At 40.1% G+C, this 16,977-nt stretch overlaps 1 protein-coding gene across 1 annotated transcript in view; it reads left to right on the top strand.

The window, feature by feature from the left end:
• SLC41A2 (solute carrier family 41 member 2) overlaps nt 1–16,488 on the top strand; it is a 56,133-nt gene extending 39,645 nt beyond the window's left edge. The window contains exons 9-11 of the mRNA XM_054989244.1: nt 1,464–1,595; nt 2,605–2,753; nt 13,981–16,488. Of these exons, the coding sequence (XP_054845219.1) occupies nt 1,464–1,595; nt 2,605–2,753; nt 13,981–14,166 (467 nt within the window). The 3' untranslated portion in view covers nt 14,167–16,488. The remainder of the gene's footprint in view (nt 1–1,463; nt 1,596–2,604; nt 2,754–13,980) is intronic.
• The last annotated feature ends 489 nt before the right edge of the window (nt 16,489–16,977 follow it).

The raw sequence follows: 16,977 nt of genomic DNA, 5'->3' as shown, positions 1-16,977 counted from the left end.
ATTGTCTATTAGGCAAGGAAAAACATCTCTCTGCTCATTGAAGGCATATGCCAGAATGACTGCAAATAATTTTAATCCTGTAACACAACCTTGTTAAGAACTGAAAGCATAATTTGAGACACTCGATAAGCTACTGGGCGCCAGGGTTTAATTCTGCCTTTAGAAATTTGGAGCATTTCTTGATTTTTTTTTTTTGCTTCAGTCAGAGGGGTTTAAATTTGTTTTTAGAGTGGCAGCGCATCCTTCTTTATTGGGATATGTAAAGAGCTTGGAGGTCTGCTGGGAATTCATGAATGGTTCTGTCCTATATGCTTGTTCTTTGATCACTGAGGCACAGCCTGTCATGCATGACAAGGGAGGTGCTAAAGATAATAGTATGTTTTCTCCTGTGGGAATAGTAACAGCTTGGGAAGGGGAAGCTTTGATCGAGGAAATGGCCTGTGTTGAGGCTCCTTCTTCCTGCACCAGTAAAAGAGCCTCCTTGAAGTATAAAAAGTTACTTTACATCATTTTTAGTTTGAGTCACTTAGAACTTATATGGATTTGACAGCTGACTTTTTTCTAAGTTTTCCAATGTTTTCCCCCTTCTGTTTCCTTAAGTTCTTGCTATTCAAGAAAATGCCATAGTGCATGTCATCATAAGTCTCTCTACCAGTCTCCAGGGTTTTACATTTTTACTAGCCTGCAGCTAAAAAATCAGTTCAAATCAAGTGTACAAAGTTCACTTTTCCCATGAAGTCAATGACATTGACTTCATGGCCTTCATTGTTTTGGTAGGAATGGCTCCTGGAGGGCAAGAGAGCCATTTCAGTTTGCAAGAGAAATTTAACAGATGCAAATGTATTGTGTCCTTCTTACTGTAGAAATAGTGAAGAGATTGGATAACATGCCCTCCAGCGTGCAGTCACTAGTTACATTTATAGCTAATAACGATTTCTCCATTTTTGGTTATATTTGCATCCCATCAATTCTCCAGAGAGCTGAAAGCATTGTTTCAGCTCAAAAATAACCCTGTAAAGTAGGTTAGACTGAGAACGTATCCATGATCACCCAATAAGTTCCACAGTTGAGTATAGTTTTGAAGCTGGTATGCTGCATGCAAGCCTAGCACTTTACCCATATGGGTACTTGAGCTCTTCTTTCTGATGTTTATTAGCGCTCCGGCAATCTGATGTAAATTGTAACATGTTTCAGTTTGGTTAATGAACCCCATGTGTTCTTCTTATACAACGGCTAACCTACTGTTGGCACCAAATAAATATGAGGATAAGTGGTCATAGGCTAGCAACATCTTAAAGTGAGAGGGTGGAATGTGTATGTGTGTGGGGGTGGGGGGTGCCTTATCCTTTCTAGCAAGCATCAAACAGCAGGAAAGCCTGTTTTCAGAGACATCTAGTTTTGTTATCTAGTTTTGTCTTGTTATTTATAAATAGTGAAATTTCTTTTTGTTCTGCATTGTGTAGGTATTGGTGGCAATCTAGTGGCAATTCAAGCAAGCAGGATTTCTACATATTTACATTTGCACAGTGTTCCTGGAGAGGTACCAGAAGAAGCCAAGAGTTTCTGTTATCCATGCAGGACATATTATGGCACAGGTATGTGCTACATGTATTCTGTCATCTTTATCTTTCTGCTTTCGTCCAATGTATTTGGCGAATATTTAAAGCAAACATTATTACTTCATAGATGCAGAGGAGTCTCTGTATCAGGCATCTGACGAAGAGAACTTGATTCTCGAAAGCTTATGCTACAATAAAATTGGTTAGCCTTAAAGGTGCTACTGGACTCTTTTTGATATTATTACTTCAGTGGTAAAGGCCATTTCCCCAATCAAATTCGCCTCCCTGAAGCTCCACTCATAGATGTGGAGTTTTATTTCAGCTCAGTAGGGATTGCTTAGCAGTATAGCAAATAATACCTTTGCTAGGGCAAACCAGAATGACCAAGCAGGGCCATAGATATAGTCAACAGATTCAGTTAGAAAATCTGCATTGCCTCATGGTTGAAAGCCTGCCTCCTAATCTCTCATTAAGTCAGAAATGCCAATAATTCATTAGCTGTTAAATCTGAAAACTTTTAAGCATTTCTGGAATCTTTTCAAATCTAATGATTCATCAAGGATAAAATGTGACATCATTGAGTTCAGTATATTTAACAGACTTCCTCTTCCTTTATCACCTAACTTTGATTAACCAATGTGCCCTCTTAATAATACTCTCAGTGGGACTAGGTAGACTAACATGTATATACAAAGCTATTGGTCCCCAATCTTAACTCTGGACTTCTATGTCTTTGGAGACTTGCAGTAGCCTGACCATTAGAATTTTGATTCTTTGTGAAAAGCTGGTTGGAGGTATAAGAACTTCAGCATTTTATTTTTTTTCTCACACTGATTGCTGAAAATAAGTTTGGCTATTTTACATACATTTTAAAAAGTACATTTCAGTATGGGAATAGGAGTGCTTAAATCCTTGTTAGCAAAAGAATACACCAGTTATTTTCTTGTTTGCAAATTACATCTTGTTGACTCATTATTAATCAAAAATATCTTTTGTTATTAAAGACTCTAAGTTGATCAGTGTTGTTGTTTATTCTTAATTCCAGAAGTAAATAATAAATCAGCCCAAGTTCTTCTACTCTTGGTGATTCCTGGGCACTTAATTTTCTTGTACACTATTCATTTAATGAAGAGTGGCCACACGTCCTTGACCCCCATCTTTATAGTGGTATATTTGTTCACAGCTCTTCTGCAGGTAAGAAATCAAACCGTTTGGAACTATTATTGCTAATTTCCAAAGAACATTATATTTGAAACCTTTTTTCCCAGACACCCAGGATAGAACAATCCGATACCCTATTGAATGGCTTGTGCAGATTATTTTTTTTCTCACTTCTGGCCACAGCAGACAATTTAGTATTATTTTGTAGCTGAATTTCATATTTCTTGCATACATGTAGTTTTACAATGATCATATGGAATAAAAACTACTACTACTACTACTACTACTACTACTACTACTACTACTACTACTACTGCTACTGCCAAATCCACACGCACTCACCATCCGCTTATCTTGGGCAGTCATGGCAGTTGGGTTCATTCCGCTACCATGCTGTGCATCATCACATTCACCCTCCCAGTGCATCTTCGTGGTGCAATCAGTTCTCCACATGCCACTGAGTAAAGCGTTATAGTGGGAGGTTCCCTCATCCGTCGTCAGCGTTGACAGCACACATCATTTCCCTTTTTTTTTAAAAAAAAAGTTAATTTTGCGCTATACTGATATTCCGACTCTTATGTAGACAGAGCCAGGGAAAAGCCAGAGTATTTATAGGGGAGAACCAGGTTCCATTTAAAGCCGAGAGCAGAAAGTAACTGATGGTAAGATAAAGGACCATCATCTGTTTCTTTTCCTGCACAAACTGCTGCTCACTAAAGTAGGTTTTGCGGTATACCAACCTTTCTTTATTGTGCAAATGTGCTATGAAAGCCCATTTTTTTAAAAAAAAGGGCTGGGCAAAAACAGATTTCTGCCATTATCATGTGGTATGGAAAGGAGGTGCAATTGTGGCGCGGTGATGGCAGGGAACATGTGGAATGGGAAAGCGTATGAGTATCTGCTTGAACAGCGCCATGGTTGCGAAAAAGGCACGGAAACAAAAAGGAAGTGTGGATTTGGCCTACTACTACTACTACTATCTGTGCTTATATACCACTGTTCTAGACAGATTAGTGCCCTACTCGGAACAGTGAACAAATTCAGTATTATTATCATCCCCACAATACACCTGGGGAGCTGGGCTGAGAGGCTTTACCCAAGGCCACCTGCAGAGCTCATGCTGGTAGTGGGATTCAAACCAGCAGAATGCTGATTTTCAGCCCAGCCACTTAACCACTTTCCTGCCCTCCTGTTTCTACAGTAGTGCTTTGTGACCTGCCCCCCCGAAGGCACTGTTAGTTGATCTTTGTAACTAAAAATCATTGGGCATGCTGAGATCTAGTGAGGAAAAGGGATCAAGTGAAATCGCCTTTCCCTTCAGAGGAAAACTTGTTGAACCAGCTCTTGTGCTGTTAGAAGAGGGAGGAGGGACCGTTTACCTTAATTCCTGCTCTGCTCTGCCCAACTACTTCATAGCCAGTGGATTTTTTTATCATAGGAGTTACTTGACCTGCAGCAATCTCTTTTCAGGCATCACAGAGGGCTGTTATAAGAAGGTTTTCTTCCATAACTACAAGACACTTCCAGTTTGTAGTATCTGACTCCATGTTATGTCTAATGCAGATCTTAAGATTGAAGACGTGTGTGTGTGTGTGTGTGTGTGTGTGTGTGTTACATGCCATCAACTTGCAATCATATATAATGGCCTCAAAAATAGAACAGAGCAGAGCTGTCAGCATAGCCCTGATGGTACTGATTTGTTTGTACTTACGACTCTATGTCGAAGCCACCCTTTTAATCCCACAGCACCTGCATTTTTACAAACCGAAAATAATCCACTTGAGAAAAAATCCTGTCTCTGGAAAACCAGAATGAATGAATAGTTCAAAGCAATAATCAGTTATAAACTGTCCCAAATGTGAGCTGATTTGGCAGCATATTGGTATGTCCTATCTAATTCATTATCCACTGCATTGATTTTTAGGGCAAAACCCTGCAGTTGAAATTTCTGTATTTTCCTTCTGTTGCGATGATTATGGCTGCATACCTAACTTGTTTTCTTTGATAGGTTAAAATTGCTCCATTAAGAGAAATGCGAGACTTTCTAGGCCTGAAGAAAGCTATTAAGGCATTCAGTTTTTAAAATGTGTTTTCCAATGAGTTTATGATGTAGAAATTCCTGTTGTAGTATCTGTTGTCAGATCCAATGTCAAAATATTGTAATCAAAAGCGTTTAATAATAATAAAAACAATATTCAAATTATATACCACCCTCCAGGACAACTGAATGCCCACTCAGAGCAGTTTACAAAGTGTGTTGTTATTATCCTCACAACAATCACCCTGTGAGGTGGGTGGGTCTGAGAGAGCTCTGAAAGAACTGTGACTGATCCAAGGTCACCCAGCTGGCTTCAAACAGAGGAGTGGGGAATCAAACCTGGCTCTCCAGATTAGAGTCCTTCCACTCTTAACCACTACACCAAACTTGCTCTCTCGTCTCTTTTTTATGGATAACTTTGAAATATATCAACTATTCATAATGTAATTCTAAACTTGGCTGCAAAGTGAGGCTCAAAAAATTCACATGTACAGATTGGGGAGATAAGCAATGACATCAACTGAAATGTCCTGGTTGTCTTCAAGGGCATCCCCATATAGAGCATTTAACATTAATCCATCCTAGAGGTTGGATCCTTTTTATATACTCCCAAACAGCCACATTTGGAGACTTAGAGCGGGACCACAAGTGACGCCTGACACAGGTTGGACACTAGTCAGCTTCCCTCAAGTTTTGATGGGAAATGTAGGCATCCTGGTCTTGCAGCTTGACTCTCTGACTGCTGTCCAATGGACTTTTCAACTGTCACTTGTCCAACATTCCGCCAAGCTGCCTACATTTCCCATCAAAACTTGAGGGAAGCTGGCAAGTGTCCAACCTGTGTCAGGCATCACTTGTGGTCCCGCTCTTAGCTAACAAAATATAGAAATGGGTGCCCTCAGCATACCAATGCCATCCAATTCAAAAGCTCCAGTTGATCAGATTTAATGGCTGGATATAAATACTGAACAAGCTGGGCAACACTATGGAGCACTGAGACACACCAGTCTTAAGGGATCAACTGATCCTGCACGTCTGATGGAGAATCTCTGTCCTGTCAGACAAAAAAGCTGAAACCATCAAATCTGTAATCCTTATCTCCTTCTCCATTTGGAGCAACAGAATGGAGTGATCTGCATTGTCAAATGCTGATAGATAACAAAGAGGATTACCTTTATCCATGTGTAAGCTGTTTCTGGCCTATACTTTAGCCTAAAACCAGAATGAAATGGGTGAAGAGTAGGAATGTCATTCAGGTATGTCTGAAGTTGCTCTGCTACCATCTTCTCAGTTACCACCTGCTCATTTGTTCAAATTGAAGCTACTAGAAAAATAAATAGCAAATTTAAATTAAGAATTGGATTATTAGAAGCTTCTCTAGGGACTTCAGGTGCTTCACTGTGTGAGATTTATCTTATCAACCATTCCATATAAGAGTTGCAAAAGGGGAATACATGCCTGGATTTTGGACCCCAATCCATAGAATGGAACTTAAAAGTTAGTCACTACTTGTTCGGTGATTTTCAATAGGATTTGAGTGCAACAAATTTTCTCAGGATCAAGGCCTCAGTATTTTATAGCAAGCACACTACCTAGACACTACTACAGAATTTTATTAATAGTATGCAATGCCTTCAGATATCATGCACATTCCCTTTTATTTCATAAGTAGGGCTGTGCGCTTCGGTATTCACTTCGGGTAAAAATACCTGAAGCAGAGCCGATCCGAAAAGATTCTGAATATCTGATGCTGGCCCTGATTCAGAAATCCCAAATCAAAGCTTTCTGAAGCTTTTGGAAAGCTTCGGGGCTGAGTTTAAAGGGCCCCGCTGCTGCTTGCAGCTCCGGTCTTCCCCAACGCCCTGGAGGCTCAGGCGGCGGCACGAGGCTGCGATGGCCTGGAGCCTCCAGGCCGCCGCAGCAGCAGCAGCACGAGGCTGCTGCAACAGCCTGGAGTACAGATGACCCTCCCGTCAGGTAATGTAAGTGGATGGGGGGTGGAGGGGTTCCCCAAGGGGGTGGGGGGTGGAAGGGTTGCCCCAGGGGGGTAGGGGGGAGTTGCCCCCCTCGCTTCAATATGCTCTGAATATTTACGGAGCATACCGAAGCGAGTAAAGTACCTTAATTCTGAAGTGGCTTTCAGCTTCAGAATTAAGGTATTTACGAACTTTTTCCCCGCTTCAGGTAAACCCGAAGCGGGAAACCCAAATCAACCCCCTCCTGCACTCCCCTAATCATAAGCTAAGTGTAGTTATACTGTAGAAGAGTCCTTAGTTTGGATAATGACATACACATATTACTTTCCCAGTCAAATTCCTATTTCCCTGTCAAATATATATCCAGCATACATTTTTGATGCAGTTAAATCCATACTGATGATAACATTTTTAATTAAGGCAGGTTTTGTGTGCATCTGCAGTGCTAATATAAAATTAGAAAACCATGCAAGCTATTGATGTATTCTTTATAAAAGGACAAGCTCTGAGACAGCCATGTATATGAGATTGGATTATACTGGTTTAAAAATAATAAAGTACAGCATGATTGAACTACATTCAGCTGGGTATAAAGAATAAGACTTCATTTTCAGACTTGTCAGCCATCATTGGACTGAAGGCCAGACTGGAGTAACCAAGCCGTCAGTTGTGTGATTCAGTGTTTGTGACTTTCAAAGGCTGCCTCTGTGCTTCAAGTTCCTGCTGAGGCTGTAAAGAGCCCTCTGGAATTTTCACACCTCTGAGGCAGATCTCAGAACACAGTTGTGTTAAGGGCTCTGGGAATAAACAAGTAATGGGAAACTCTAGAAGTTATTGCCCAATAAATTTGCCAAGTGAAAATAAAATTGATTGTATCCAATAAGAATCAGAATTGTTGCGCTGCAATATAGAACGTTTTTGAATATTCTTGCCATAGTAAGCCAAATACTTTATTATATTCATTCCTAACCCACCTCTTAGAAAAACAGAAGTCTGTTTGGTCCTCTTGCAATTAAATATCATTTGGGCATATATATGACTTAGGAGGACAAAATGTACTTTAAAAAAACATAGCAGAAATTAATAGGATTGGAGAACAGAAATTAGTAAGGACAGCATAAGAGCACATTTGTGATGGACTTTGTTAGTTCTGAAATGTAAAGATGGTAAATTCCTAGGTTAATTGTCCTGATGAGACTGTTCCACAGTCCTGACAGTGACTCACAATGTCCTAAATATTTAAATAAACTAGGTTAACAACAGTTACAAACTGGACAACAATACTACTGGTGAAACTGCTTTTAACAAGTGGAAATGGAAAATTCAACTTTTGGTGGTATCCAAAAAGTTAATAAGCGATGGTGTGAATCATTCTTGAGGCTGCAGTTTAAATGAAGGTTCAGTACCAGTATGGGACATTGGGACAGCACAGCTTTTTGTTCTTCATTTTAGAATGTGTGGTTTTAGAGTATTCTTAAAAGATTGGAATAGTATATTTATAACAAACACAAAAGCAATAGAAGAACCACGATTTGATCTGTGGTCTAGAGTTGCACTACTGGTGAAAGAAACAAACGTGTGTCAGCATCACCAGTTCTAGAGATTATGGCAATGTTAAATGTGATAAACTGATATTTGATAGGTCAGGAGGGCAAATATCGTAAGAGTGATCGGCAGTGGACATGCAGCATTATTCTGGTCTCTAGTTTGCACATGAACATACACTGGGAATTTAATTATGGTCCAGGACAGAATGGTAGTCTATTGTTATTATCTTTGATGGTTGAGGGCCCCTCAGTCTATGCAGAATTGATTTATTAGAACCATTATTTAGAGCTTCACTTTTTAAATGACCCATATACAACCTGCCCGGCCGAAAAAGAAAAACTATATGGATATAGTTACTGTTTCATGTGTATATAATGCTGACCACTGAAGAAGGTCCTCAGGGCTGAAATGTGTTGGGTCTTTTGGTTAATATACATGTGTAACCATGATTGCGATTCTATATTATTCGATGTGCAATTTCATCTTTTTGCTGTATACTATGATCTGAGTTTTTAATGGTATTCTATAGATGTCATTTTAATCCTAAGGTTCTGTGCATTGTGTAATAAATAGATGTATCTTATTTTTTTATATTTCTGTTGCTCAACCTTTGGGTTCCTGACTTGACTCTCAGGTTGAGTTTTTTCCCCCTTCCTCTCCCCTCCCCCTTTCCCCCTTTTGTCTTTTTCATGTAGCAGGAGATTCCTGTTAAACTTACAAGCTCCCTTTTCCCTTTAAATAGCAGAAACGTGTGTTTGACTGTAGATGAAACAAATTTACTAATGCATTTTACTGCAGATTAGGGCTCGACAAGACAAAGGAGTGAGATGCACTCACAGCCTCATTTTACTGTGCTTGAAGTTTGGATACTACTTACTTATTTTATTACACTTCTAGACCGCCCTCCCCGTCAGACAGGCTCAGGACGGTGTAACAACATATGATTTTTACATAAAGATTAAAAACAATAAAAACATTATAAAAACATTAGAACATTATTCCATATACAATTAAAATCGGCAGATATAAATATTAAAATAGAGCATTTTAGACGCAGGGCTTGGCTCTTGCATCATGCCCTGTGTCACATTTATGAGCTCCTGCATGAGTGGTGGATGGTCTTCAGTGAGAGGACAGCCAACCCCCACCAAATGCCTGGCAGAACATCTCTGTCTTTACCCTGGCTCTGGTAAAGGCCAGGCGGACCTCCCTGGGGGCAGGGACCATCAGCAAGTGCTTATTGGCTGATCGAAGCAACCTCCAGGGAACATATGGGGAGAGGCGGTCCCAAATATATGCTGGGCCCAGTCCCCATAGGGCTTTATAGGTCAGCACCAGAACCTTGAACCGGACCCAGTACTCAACCGGTGACCAGTGTAGCTATTGTAGAGAGTTGTCTGTTTTCTTATACTCTAGGGTTTTAAGGCAATAGGAAAACAGATACACATACGGCCAATAATTTGTTGCTGCGCCGTATTTCCATTTTGAAAGCTATGGCAGGATTGCAAAATAGGTAATTCATATCTGCTGGTCAACCAGCCCTTACAGTTAATTGTTAACCTGTTTGCCTGCAGACTAACTTGCACAGGTGAGTGGCATATTGTTTGCCTGTCATATAATGATCCCATTTCCACACTTGTAGGAGCACAAGCGATTAAGCATTTGATGCTTTTTATTTGGACATAATTATAAGCTATCATTCTTATGTATTTGCACTATTTTACAGGAGGAATCTACTAGTTTTTCATGTCATACACGGGGCATGTGAAAATGTGATATGTCTGAAAGAGAAATTAGGAGGATTAATGTTTCTCTCAGGCTTTGTAACATTTGTCCAACATTACATGTGCCAGAAGATTGGCTGTCACACTCTAATGTTTATTGTGATGTGATTGTGCAATTGTGTGAGCCCAGAATTTACTGAGGCTCACATATACAGTGTAAGTGCCATTTTTCTTGGGAGGGAAGAAGAGAAAAAAAATCTGTTTCCATAGGTGCTAGAAAGGTGCTGCCAACCAAGTTTGATAGTATTGGGCTAGATTAAGTGTTGTGTTTACTTGATGTAAAAATATTGGGATGTGTGTGAGAGATGACTGGCTACTACAACCAAGCGGCTGCAAAAGTTTTCCAGCGAGACACTTTAAAACTCCTGAATTACCAGACAAAGTACTTTGCGTATGAATATATACTGAGGAAAAAACAAGGTGTGCCAGTGAGTGATTCCGCACACGTTGGATAATGCACTTCCAATCCTCTTTATAGATCATTTGGAACGGATTTTTTTGTGTGTGGAACAAAAAATCCACCTCGAATGATTGATAAAGTGCATTGAAAGTGCATTATCCAACGTGTGCGGAATCAGCCAGTCTGTAGGAACATTACTGGTTGAAAGGAGGGGAGATTTGAGGGAGGGAGGAAACATGGTGACCATCTAAAGAAAACAGAATCTAATACAAAGCTAGCTAAAACTTTGCCCTTGCACCCATTCATGTTTGCTCAGATGAACTGGAACACCCACTGGATCAGAGCTTCTTTGCCTTATCCCAGAGAATGCTCCTTTGCCGAAGCAGCACTCAGCTCCACTGAATGCTCCACTGGAAAAATGTCCATTGGAAAAATTGTGTTCTGGGATTTTAATGGAGCTGGCAAATTTCACATGCCTCACCTGTGATGTGGGATTGCTTGATGGGCAGCTGGCCTCCATTACCTGAACGTTTGTCTCTGAGTGCAAATGTTGCCAGAATGAGATAGCATCTCTGGAGGACTTGTTCCCTGTAGGCAAATGTTTACAGAGAAGAAGAAAATGTGCAAAATGGGGGAAATTACTGGGAGTATCATAACAACATGACCCACAACATGGCTGCATGTGTTACTAAGTTGATGCCGTTTTAAAAATACGTTCTAAGAATTCAGTTTTTTCCTCAAACAGTGTATATATCTGTACACTAAAATGATTGCATGTTCACTCTTGTCAAACATGATGAGAGATTTTTGAGTATCTGGTATGCATTTCTTCATATCCTCTGCTATGACATTGGTACACAAACCTTTGTCTTGTTGTGATAAGCTGGGTTAGCAACCATTGCTTCTCTTCCAGTAGATTAATATGTTACAGCTATGTCCAAAAGCAGCTAGCCTTGGACTTACCCAGGGCCACCTTTGAGGTCTGTGGAGTGGAGGAGCAAAACAAACAGTGGCCACCATCTTCTTGGGGGCCTAACGGCTCCCTGGTGCCTCAGCAAGGCTGCATACTCAGCCCCAAGTTCAAATCACCCGCCAGCCAATCAGCAGCTTGCTGGCTGATATGGCAGGGCCCCAGCTGGTGGACTCTGAGGGCTAGTCCGCCTGCTGAGGTTAAATAGCAGAGCTGGCCAGGTATCCAGCACTCTGCTCCTGAACTGGCTCCCCACCCATCCCACCCTCTTTTCTAGTGATTGCTGGGCATTGTGATGACGCTTGGGTCTAGAGAATTCTCTGCTGATGATTGCTTTCAGGATCTGTATCATCTTGGTGTCGTTGTGTTTTATGCTTGTGGGAGAGGGTGGGCTATAAGCTGAATAAACTAAACTAAAGTTGAGACTATTATATCTCTGTCACAACTGTGGGAAGGGCAGTTTTGGCATTGGGTGCGGATCCTTTTGGGAGGACACTGGGCTGAGAGCCCAGTTTCCCCATATTTGAGATCCTCTTAAGGAATCTTGGGGATGAGGCATTGCAGGGCTAAGCCCAGTTGGGGCTATCGGGACATGTTCACTCCCAGGTGGTAGGGGGATCCATGCAGAGGCCATGTGAATCCCATAGCCTGTCATCTCGTGGTTTCCTCCTTTGGCAGGTGGGCTGAAGGGATGAGAGGTCCATCGTCTGGTAAGTGGGTCGATTGTTGCTTGGATCTGTGACCTGTGCTGTGCCAAGGCTCCATAAATGGAAACCAATACAGTTGTGGCCTTTTTTAATCCAACAAGTTGTATCTGTGTCTTTGTGCTGCCTGCCCTTGCCCCACTCCCTTCAATGCTGGACCTGCAAGTCAGTTACCTTATTTTCAGGCCCCTTGTCATCAACAGTTCTCTTTTTTAACCTCCATAATGGCATAATGAGTACCCAGTTTCCTGGGGGTAAAGTGTAGACTGTGGAAGGCAATGGCAAACCACCCCGTAACAAGTCTGCCAAGAAAACGTCGTGATGCGACATCCTCCATGGGTCAGTAATGACTCGGTGCTTGCACAGGGGACTACATTTGCCTTGAAGAGCCCTGTGGCGCAGAGTAGTAAGCTGCAGTACTGCAGTCCAAGCTCTGCTCACGACTTGAGTTCGATCCTGGAGGAAGCCTGGTTCAGGTAGCAGGCTCAAGGTTGACTCAGCCTTCCATCCTTCCGAGGTCAGTAAAATGAGTACCCAGTTTCCTGGGGGTAAAGTGTAGATGACTGGGGAAGGCAATGGCAAACCACCCCGTAAAAAGTCTGCCAAGAAAACGTGATGCGACGCCCACCTCCCCCATCGGTCAGTAATGACTCGGTGCTTGCACAGGGGACTACCTGTACCTTTTTAACCTAATATCATGACTTTTCATGCCTCATACATTCAGATGTATAAAAGCTTGAATTTCTGGAGTCTTTAAATAACACGTCTGCATGTGTTATTAAGTTGATGTCCTTTTAAAACTATGTTTCTAAGAATTTGTTTTTTTCCTCAAGTAATACAGACCTGTGTCCTAAAGTTATTGCATATTAAGACGTGTCAAATCGTATTAAAGGTTTTTGAGCATCTGGAGTCATCTTAGTGCCCACCTGCAAGCTTTGCAAGTTGGCAAAAAGCACACCTTCAGTCCTGGCCAGCTTAAGGTAGAAAGAGGATAAAATGATGAAAGAGCCATCCAAGGACAGTGGGGAGGGGGGAGATTTAAGGCTGTGGTCTTGGTCAATTGAAATGATAGAACTAAACAATGATAAATAATAATTATAAGTCATCCTGTATTGTAGCTTGCCTGGAGTTTGATTATGTGCAGCTTTTTTTTAAAGCCACAGACCCTGACAGATTCTATATGGGAATTTTAATGGCCAGCATCACTGGACGCAGTTCAGCATGCTTGGAAAAGAGGAGCTGTCTCAAATAATCCAATCGAATCTTCCAAAGAAAACATGTGCTTCCAAGCATATTTGTTTGAATTGCAGAGTTGCACACCTAAAATATGCATAATTAGCTTAGACTACAAAGGTGCCTTTTCAGAAGGCATGTTGATCTAAATAACTTATGCATATTTCATAATGGAAAAAGAAGGAAGAAATTCGATAGTTTTTAAACAAATGGTTACATGTTAAATATTCTTTTGTAGTACAAATCAAAAACGGTTTTTTTTTTAACAAGTACTGCATTATTTCAGTCTACTGAATATTGTAACATCTGCTTAATTTCCCCTTTAATTATTTAAATCCTATTTAAGGAAATGTAAACTTTCAAAATGTTCTGAGTCAGTATACCACCAATTATAATAGATGTACATACTTTTATAATCATTTCTGACTTTGTTGTTGGAACACTTAGGATTACAGATCATTTCCTGATGGCAAATCTCATTTTTTTCAAGAGCCAGCAATTCAATCATTGATAGTACTTATGGTTTGTTTGTTTTTGGCGGGGGGGGGGCGGTTTTTGGGGGTATGGCTGATGTTATTGTCCAGACTCTCTTGTTGTTCTTCCACAGGTGTTTATCCTGTTATGGATTGCTGACTGGATGGTTCATCACTTCTGGAAAAAGGGGAAAGATCCAGACAGTTTTTCTATCCCTTACCTGACGGCACTGGGAGATCTTCTTGGAACTGCCTTACTTGCAATGAGTTTCCACTTTCTTTGGCTTATTGGTGACAGAGATGGTGATGTTGGAGACTAAGAATTCAAATGCACATGCTCGTTGATCCCATTAGATGAAGAAAACAGACTGCCACTTGGCTTACCATTTCATTTGAAGGATCTCAAAAAGGTAGTTTACCTTGGTTGTGGTAACAATATTGGTACTGATATTAAATGGCCTTAACTTAAAAAAAAAAAAGGAGATGGAACTGCAAGGACGTGCTTTGAATATTTCTACACTGCAAATGAGTATGGCTGTTGGTAGTTGGCATTGTCTGGTTAGAGAAAGAGAAAGGTGGGGCCTGTATTGTGTCAAGAAGAGCAACACCATGAAATGTAAGTGATAGGTGGTAAGTAATAGAGCACCCCTGGCCTTCATCACAACTTGGCTGCATCTCAGTTGACAACCTGGCTGAACATTTCAAATTGTATAGTAGGTTCACAAAATCATGTATTTCTGTTTTGTAGCTAAATCCTCTGGAATGATGCATTAGGTAAATGACAGGATAAAACTGAGTATATGATTAAGAAAAATCTTTAAGCAAGACATTCCACAGGTTATTTGGTAGTCCTTTTGGCAGGTGAGATAGAATAGCTTCAGCTGGAAACGGGAAACTTCTAATAGAGATAATACTTCCACAACTATCATGCAAAGATGTTAATGCTGGTGTTTCAAAAGCTACAATGGCACACTTTAAAATGTTCCATTTTATCTTTTGCAATTTACAATAAATTGCAAAGGATAAGAAATTAGGGCTACATAAAAGAAGAAAAAGTGGAGTTTCAATATGAAAAAACTAGCATGTAGCTCTCTGAAGAGAAAACATTTCAAGTTTTGGAAATGCTTTTAAGAAAAATTAAACTTGTGGATGCATTCTGCCAAATGGTGCTGTCACATTGATCTATACAGCTGCAATAATCTTAGTACTGTGTGGCAGTTGGAGTTCTAAGGACCTTTTCCAAATGACATTTTTGTTGTGCAATAAGAGTGGGTTTGTTACTGTGACGTTGCAGAGGATCCAAGCATCTTTCTTCTGTTGTCAGGATATATTGCATCTTCCCAGTGCAAACCAAAATACTTCGTTGCTGGGTAAATGTGATCTCCATGCCAACTCCAGTTAGTGCATCAGCTTCATAGTGCAGTGTGTGCTTTGTGATCTGTAGTTATGTCACAGGCATCTGTTGGTTAGTGCCTATGGCACATTGGTAGTTATATGCACACGTCTCATCATGTGTCTCCATCATTTCATGTTTTTAAAAAGATTCCCAATTGCTGACACCCTTGTGCATTCTAAGATTGCAGCCCCCAATTTTGAGTACTGTTCATTTCAGTAGAATTCGTTCTTCTTCAACTGTATTAGGGACTGCAGCATCACGTTATGAGCTTTTAAACCTTTATTTCCTTTAATGTGATTGGAATTGGGGAACTGAAGGCAGGGGCTCGGGAAAGAGATGCTTGAACCTATTAACATAACAATGTTGGCTCAGCTATTGTTATTTACATTTAGGATTTCCCTGAGAGTTGTGTATTCCCTTGAGTGCTTTTTAGGCAAAAAGGTGGTTAAAATATAAGTAAGGCAAATAATTTTTCAAATTCACCCCATCCCTGAAATTTCCAATGAGACTGTGTGTCTCATTATAACAAACAGTCATTGTACACTTTCCATTATTTTCAGTGGAATTTGCATAAGATTATTCCGATTATGTACAATCTTATTTACATGAATGGTCTCATTGATATATTTCAAATGTGAATACTTGAGATTAGCTATCTAAATTCATGCACTGGGCCCCTTTATTTGCATGCTGACTTTTATTAAAGTAGCCAAAATAACCAAAAGAAATATTAACAGGCATAGCTGCTTAGCAAGCAGCTTCATTTCCATAGAAGTCTAAAATGCTAGCTGCTGTTTATCTTCCTAATTGAAACCTTACATGAATAACTTTCCTCATTCATTTAAACAATTAGGAACGTTTTCATAATTATGACTGACTGCCTTGTTGCGGGAATGAGAAAGTTTGCACATGTACTAATTGTGAAGGAAAATTGTATACCCCACTAGGTTCCCTCAGTCTAGGTTTATATTATTCAGAAAGGTACCTTGTCTGTAGCAATGTGGGTAACATTCCTATTCATTTTTTAAAAAATGGTTGTATGATAACTCATAATTCTTTTATTTGGGGATATAGCTCTTGAAGCAATTAAGTTTAATTCTAATTAAGCTACCTTCGTATGGAATTATGGTCTGATTGACAACAATGCAATGTTTGAAGTCGCAATAGAATTTTAAATTTATTTGGAACCAAACCACTGAGCTCCTTAAAAATAAAAACATGCATTTTCTTCTGTTTTTAATGCAAAGACCCTTTGTCTAATGTACGTGTGTTATTTGAATTAAATTGTACTACAAGACTTGCTTATTCCTATGCCTAAAATATGTTCCATACATTCTAGACTACACTAATACTCATTAACAAAACTCACCTTAAAATATAAAGAAAGATCAGCAATAATCAGGAGAAAAGAAAATCCGTATGAACCATCTGTCCCTAATGACATATGTGAGGCGGGCCATTGAGTAGAATGTGAAAAATATATTTTAAAATCCACTAGAAGTTCTTGATTTGCCAGATGTTCCTTATTTTACAAACTGTTATTTTAGACTCCTAAAAGCTCTATAAGAATTCACTTCCAATTTCTTGGTGTCCTGTAGAGTTGATTCTGTATATCATCTGTGGAGGGGGTTATATGCAAATGCTTGGGGACAGCACTTGCACCTCCAGATGGCGTTGGTTGGTGTGGTGACCATAAACTCAGTCCTCTTCCCAGTCACAAACAATGACATCCTTT

This window comes from Eublepharis macularius, chromosome 9 (genome assembly GCF_028583425.1).
Source record: "Eublepharis macularius isolate TG4126 chromosome 9, MPM_Emac_v1.0, whole genome shotgun sequence".
In the NCBI taxonomy this organism is placed as follows: Eukaryota; Metazoa; Chordata; class Lepidosauria; order Squamata; family Eublepharidae; genus Eublepharis; species Eublepharis macularius.
Note: the sequence above shows the minus strand (reverse complement) of the source record. Positions and strands in the feature narration are given on the sequence as shown.